Raw genomic sequence first — 7,306 nt, forward strand, 5'->3', positions numbered from 1 at the left:
AGTTGAAAGACTGCTCATAGCTTCAGTCTATAGGTAAGTAAATTCACCACCCCTTCTAAAGTTACTTCATGTCATGCTATTTATACATTCTTGTATCAAACTGCAAATGATTATTTTATTTACCTGTCATGGAGATATATTGCATGCATGAAGGATTTCTAAAAAGAATTATTTAGAAAGTTTCTATTTCTTTAAATGCTTTCTAAGTACAATAAGTTTATATTTGAAAAAGTTTCCATTTTTTAGAAAAGAAAATTGAGAAATGATAATGATTATAAGAAAGAAGAATGATGATAAACCCTCCTACATGTTGCCCTAAGATGCATCACAATAAGTACAAAAAGAAGTACAATAAATGAGATAAATGTTTATGAAATCAGGGCATATGTATGGAAGAGAGTATTTTTGGCCCCAAGATAAGTAAGGATGAGAGGAGTTTGGTACCGATACTCGGATGGAGGCGAAACCACTGAAGGAGGCTATGCCAGAAGGTGGTATTCCATGGACATGACCGTTGAGTGCACCAAGAAAAGAGTTAATTGGCGGTCGGGCATGGCTGAGGCCACAGTTCAGTGCCATGGTCACAAGGACCCGCAACCCTCGTACACAGGGGTAATAGTGTACATGGGCCCTAAGATGACAAAATGACATATTATAATGATTTATAACGATGATATATTATGATGATTTACAATGATGATTTATAATGATGCATTATGTTGATGATTTATAAAGATGATTTATGATGATGATCTATTACTAGATGTAATAGTACGTATATGCTACGGGAGATGCAACCATACATACATTTAGTATTATGGTTGGATGTATATTTATTTGTGAAAACAATTTTCAAAACTGAGAACTAAGAGTAAAACTATTTATGGTTGTGGATTTTACTTGCTGGGCCCCTTTGGGCTCATTCAGTTTTATTTCTTGTTTTCAAGTAGAAAGGACGCTGGAATAGGAGGCTAGAATGGGGGCAGGAATAATTCTTAATTTTCAAAGTCTTTTCATATCAGTTATTGTAATAATATGATATTCCACAACTAAAGTTTAATATTTCCTAATTTCGCTTGTAATAAAATCTCTTGAAGAATGTTTTATACATTGATCGTATCCTTTAAAATCAAGTACTTTGATAGACCTTATAGATCATTGCAAAAGCTTTTGTTGTAAATGAAGAAAAGTGGCAAACTCAGCCTTAACGGGCTGGGGATGCTACAGAACCCCTTCACCCGCACCAAGCAAACCTGTATGGCTAGCTATTGACGACGGCAATGTTGAAAAAGCCAAACGCACCATGGGCTGACCAGGTCGCTGTATAGCGAAAGGCATCATCCAAACAACCTCACCAACTTGAGTATCCGTTGGAGGTGGACCAGGATGAAATGGTGCAGACGGACATCTCGAAGCAGAAGGCAAACCTTCTAGTCCAACAGCAGGAGAAGAAGCCTCTCGTCCGCCAGGAGACGAAGCCTCTAGTCCGCCAGCAGAAGAAGAACCTTCAGATCCACCAGTAGACGACGAACTTCCCAATTCGCCGACAGGAGCATTAATGGAACTATTTGCCAGGGCACTGTCACTAGTAGTCTCGGACAAAATGACGTGGACAACATCTAGAAGACCGCCGAAACCCTTGCGTAGGCGTCTCCGTTTAGGGGGTCTCGCAAATGAATGTTCCCTAGGGGAGACATGATTTACAGCAACACCCTGTTGACCACCTAGTGCTACAGACCCAACAGAAGTAGGACTACTAGATGACTTAGCCCCCGCTTCACCCTTTTCGACCACTGGGCCCGCTCCCTCCTCAACAATAGGAATAACATGGTCTTCCTCCTCACCAGCGGGGCCTCTCTTTTCAGCAAGATTCGTATCCTCTTCGGGAATCACTATCATAAAACGGGCTATTGGCCTATAGAAGCCCGGCCGGCGATTGGGAATTGTACCTTCAGCAAGGGCAACCAGTACGAGTGCTAGGAAAGAAAAGATAAGGGAACCTCTCAGCCCTATGCTCCCTTGCCCTTCGCTGGGCCTCACTAAAGTCTGACAAGTTTTTATACCCAAGAGATGCTTCCATATGCTCCGCTCGGATCAACCAATCACCATTGGTCCAGAAATTCTGGATCGTAATATCATCATTGGCCCAATTGATGGTGTTCTAAAGATGGATTAGTGTAGACCTAGGAAGCATGGGTAAATCCAAAGCCTTGTTAGGAATCCTACCCCACTGAGACCTTAGAGGAGAATCATGGGGTTCGTTCTCAAAAAAACTCGAAACCCCGAGAGATGAAGAAGAACTTGTCCTTCCAGCTCTTGATTCTGGAAATTCTATAAGGAAGCTCAAATACAGCCCCTGCCTTCCGAGCGTGAAACTTTTAGATATCATTCGCCTCATCATTAACCGGAAGAACAGTGTACAAGTAAAGAAACTCTATCGCCGTGATTTGCAGACGTCCCTGGTCCTTGTGTAACTCTAGCCAGAGGATGGCCATCCCCATTAGAACCCGCCAGCCATTTGGCGAAACTTGGAAAGGAGCCAAATTTAGGATGTGCAAAATTTCCCTGACCACCCTGGGAACCGGTAATCTGAAACCGACCTCCAGAATTTAGAGTGACAAGCAAATCTCCTCCCAATTTTCGGGACCGATAGCACCTTCACCAGCAGCAAGAACTCAGATTTGGATGCCCTCAAGGAACTTATATGTCCCCTTGCAGACCTCCAAATCAAAAGCTTTGATGCGACATTGGAGAGCAGCTTCGATGAATTCCATTGCAGCAACAGTGAGCAAACAGCAATGAAAGAAGACAAATTTGAAAAGAAAAGAGAGAAGGACACTTGACAGAAATAAAGAAAGAAGAGAGGCAACCCTAGTTCTTCAGGTGTCCTCGCTATAAATATTGCAACCAACTTTGCCACATGTCCACCGGAGATCCAAGCGTTCCGCGGCAAACTTAAAAGTGTTTCAAATGGAACGCCATTGGATGGAGCGTCATTACCAACATGCACGCTAAAACTCACCACGTGTCATCCAAGGGTTCAAGCAACCCTTGGAATAATTGATCCTAGCGTCTTGGAAAGGACGATGGAAGAAAAGATGTACCATCGCCTCGTGACCGCCTAAACACCAATAAACCCTGGGTTGACATGCGTCAACAACAGGTGACAGAAGATGTGTGCCGTATCTTGTCATCATGACATTGGCCACGTCTTTCAAAAAGCGAACCAAGCCTCAAAACGTGGCTCTAATAAATGCTGAGAAGGGACTGCTACAAAGTGGAAAGAAGAAAAAATGGGCAGGAATTTCAAAAAGAAAAGGGAGCCCACAAAACGCAAAAGCCCTATCTTGCACCATAGGCCGAAGAAAAAACTTCACTTCTTCCCATTAGGCCACTACAGTGACCTAAGGAAATAATGGGGTACTGTTGATACAAAATATCTCCCGAAGCCCAAACCAAAAAGCCCACTTCGAATAAGAGGCCCATGGCTCGCCAAAACACCAAGGCACTAAGCCCAAAACCTAGGAAATCCTGACACGATCACCTGATCGTATCAGGTCTGCACTCAAGCATGCGGTTATGCACCATATCGAAATGGTTGCATGCATAATCACGTACCCCTATAATCAAGGGAGCACTCTCCAAACAACTTAATCTGGGGGTAACAACCCAAATCAGAGAGCAACCAACCAAATCCTTCCTAAAAGGAGTCCAACTACACGATGATAATCAATCCAATCTCCTAAATTATCCTAAAAGATAATCTTCAGTTGAAACCGCTCCCACATATCAAGGGACGTTGAGTAAGAGTCCCACTAGGATTCTTCCACTCAGTCATAACCTCTATAAAAAGAGGTGCCAACCTATGATACAGATACATACTCATTTTCTACTCTTGTCACTCTCAATTATTATTGCTCATTATTTCCTTACTTTTATCATAACCAAATTCTCACTCAGGCATTGGAGGTGGCATGACCGCTACACCCCCCATCTCGCGGTCTGTCACTACTGATCCGTTCTTTACTCTTAGTAGGCCTTTGAATCAAGTTGCTACCAAGGTTGATAACTGTCTCAACATATATCAATGAAAATAAACGTGGGTATTAAAGAATACTTCTTTCTTATGGAACATTTCTTTATATATAAACGTGGTTTTTTATATTTCAATAAAAAACATATCCGTTATGTGAAGCTTCTTGATTACGTGAATGATGCCCTATCCATAAGCCAAACATTTAATAACCCGAAAAATAAAAATAAATAAAATGATAGAGTGGCCATATAAAGAAGGAAGCCAGTTTTGGAACAAACACAGAAAGAAAGAGAGGAAAGGCCATGGAGCTTCTATTGCTTCTTGCTAAGATCATCATCACAATCGCCTTGCTTGGCTTGGTTAGCAAGTTAATGAAGATGTGTGAAGCTGTAATATTGAAGCCAAAAAGGCTTCGAGCAATACTGAGAAAACAGGGGATCAGAGGCCCTCCACCCTCTTTTTTGATTGGAAATATTGGTGACATGAAGAAGACGAAATCCTCACCCTCAAAGGCTCAACAAAAAGAAGAGCAAGCAATAACCCACAATTGCTATTCTGCAATCTTTCCATTCTTTGACGAGCGGAGAAAATCATATGGTAATAACATCAATAGCAGTACTAGTATTTAGTTTCAATTCTCATATATTCTTGTAAAATCTGATTGGTTGTTTATTTTAACAAATTTTTGTTTTAGTTTTAGTTTTTTTTTTTTTTTTTGGATGAATAAGCTCTCTTTTATAGACAAACCAAACTCAATAGTACAAACACATCAAACACCCAAAAGAAACCCACAAAACACTACAAGTGAACAGGCTATCAACAAACATCAAAGACCCTTGCAAGAATCTAAAGCAGAATCTCAAAAAGAGAACACAACTGCAGTCTAGCAGAGAGCAGGTACCAATCCCTAGTAAAAAAACAGAAATTCTGCAGAACCCAGCAGCAAACACTGCAAACAAAACTCCCCGACTTTTTAAAGCCTCATTTAGGAAGAAGATTCAAGCAGTTTTTCATTACCGACCACAAGATAAAAGAATATATGCTTGGGGGTGGCTAGGGGAAACCAGACAACTTTCCACCAATCCACAACGAAATTCAATCATTCACCACACTCGAGAGCTTAGCATCCAAACTTGTCCAAAAGGATGCCACCAATCCACCCACAAGTGAATATCTTTTCCATTGCCAACCTCAAATTTTATACAATGTCTAGCAAACTCACGCAACTTCAAAATCGCTCGCCAACTCCACGAGCTATTCTTGGATATTTTTAACCAGTTTTGCTATTATAATGTCTTTAGGTCCAATATTTATGTTCTCACTTGGCAACATACAAATACTGCACATGAGCGATCCTGAGGTGGTGAGGGAAATAAGCATATGCAAGTCCTTAGACATTGGAAAGCCTTCTTTTGAAGGCAAAGCGGTTGATCCTCTGCTTGGCCAAGGGATCCTGACTTCAAATGGGGCAAAATGGGCTCACCAGAGGAAAATCCTTGCTCCCGAACTATTCGTGGAGAAGATCAAGGTATATATATGCTTCAAATCGAACGTGCATGGCTACATTTTTCTTAATGCTAATTATTTAAATTAGAAGTTTGCTGTTAAAATAAAACGAATATAATTCCAATACTGGTGCAATTTGTAGGGCATGATGAAGATAATGGTGGAGTCCTCGATGACAGTGGTGAACTTATGGAGGATAGAATGTGAGGGTGGAGTTGCAGACGTTCACATTGATGAATATATGAAAACCATTTCGGGAGATGTAATAACAAGAGCCTGTTTTGGGAGCAACTATTCCCAAGGGAAAGAGATATTTTCAAAGCTTGACGCACTTCAAGTGCTCCTGTCTAAAAGTTTAATCAAGATTGGCATTCCTGCACTGAGGTTTGATCCTTTTCTACCTAAATTTCTATTGTTACTTTCGATGGATAGAACAGAGGAGCAATAAAGGAGCAAAGTCGGTTGAAATTGGAAGGGAGCTCATGGACTTGGCTACTCTATTATTTTTCTTTGTCTTTATTGATTTACTTAAATTCTTCTTTTCTTTCTGCAAATTGGTTGATAACGGAAACTTGGTTTTTCGAATCTAAATTCTTCTTCAATTTTGCTACTTCAAGTTGGTTTACTTGATCATTCTAAGACGGTTTTTGTTAGATCGAGTACACAGGAATCACAAACACTCAAAGACAAACACACAAGCTATTGAAAGATAAAAATTAATTGTGGTGTTGCAATCAATCAGGTATCTTCCAACTAAGGGTAACAGGGAAGTGTGGAGGTTAGAAAAAGAGATTCGAGCTTTGATTCTCAAGGTAGTAAAGGAAAGGAAGGAAGAAGCATCAGGGAATGATTTGTTACAAACGATCCTTGAAGCTGTCACCGACAGTGACTTTTCTCAAGATGAGACAGATCAGTTCATTGTAGACAATTGCAAGAGCATATACTTTGCTGGGTACGAGACTACTTCTGGCTCCGCCACGTGGGCATTGATGTTGTTGGCCTCAAATCCAGAATGGCAAGCCAGAGTTCGTGCCGAAGTGCTCCAAGTTTGCGGTGGTCAAATGCCTGATGCTGACATGCTTCGCAAGATGAAAGTAGTAAGTTCTTTCTACTTTCATTCACCACCCAACATTTTGTCAATGATGACTTACTTGGATTTACCTTTAACCCATGACAGTTGACGATGGTAATTCATGAATCATTGCGACTTTATCCTCCAGCCCCACTGGTGTCCAGAGAGGCATTGAAAGACTTAAAATTCGGAGATATTCACGTGCCTAAGGGTTTCAATGTCTGGACCTTGTTGGTAACCTTGCACCAAGACCCCGATATTTGGGGACCCGATGCCAAGGAGTTCAACCCTGAGAGGTTTGCTAATGGAGTCACTGGTGCGTGCAAGTTCCCTCATGCCTACATGCCTTTTGGATTTGGGTCGCGTAAGTGTTTGGGGCAAAACTTTGCCACGGTAGAGCTCAAAATTATTATAGCTCTAATTGTCTCCAACTTCTCATTCTCCTTGTCACCAAAATACAGGCACTCCCCGGAATTAACTTTGGTCATATCGCCTAAACATGGTGTCAATCTCCTTATTAAGAGCTTGTGACATATTGGAGTATATGTGTATATCTCCACTCTAGTTTACATTTCTCCATGTTTAATTTTCTTTTTCGAGTCCAAGTTGTCAACGAATTGGTGTAGAAGATTTGGGTAATTCAATTCAAGAAGAGCTCCCTTCAGCTTGGAAGAATCCAATTCAATTCCCAA

General features: G+C 41.0%; 1 protein-coding gene across 1 annotated transcript; it reads left to right on the plus strand.

Annotated features, from left to right (window-relative positions):
- Positions 1-4,338: 4,338 nt before the first annotated feature.
- Positions 4,339-7,299, plus strand: LOC132185266 (cytochrome P450 714C2-like). Its single transcript, XM_059599062.1, has 5 exons — positions 4,339-4,633; positions 5,338-5,564; positions 5,685-5,926; positions 6,285-6,639; positions 6,720-7,299. The coding sequence occupies exons 1-5, from the start codon at positions 4,339-4,341 to the stop codon at positions 7,143-7,145; spliced, it is 1,545 nt and encodes a 514-aa protein (XP_059455045.1). The 3' UTR covers positions 7,146-7,299.
- The last annotated feature ends 7 nt before the right edge of the window (positions 7,300-7,306 follow it).

This window comes from Corylus avellana, chromosome ca6 (genome assembly GCF_901000735.1).
Source record: "Corylus avellana chromosome ca6, CavTom2PMs-1.0".
Taxonomy (NCBI): Eukaryota; Viridiplantae; Streptophyta; class Magnoliopsida; order Fagales; family Betulaceae; genus Corylus; species Corylus avellana.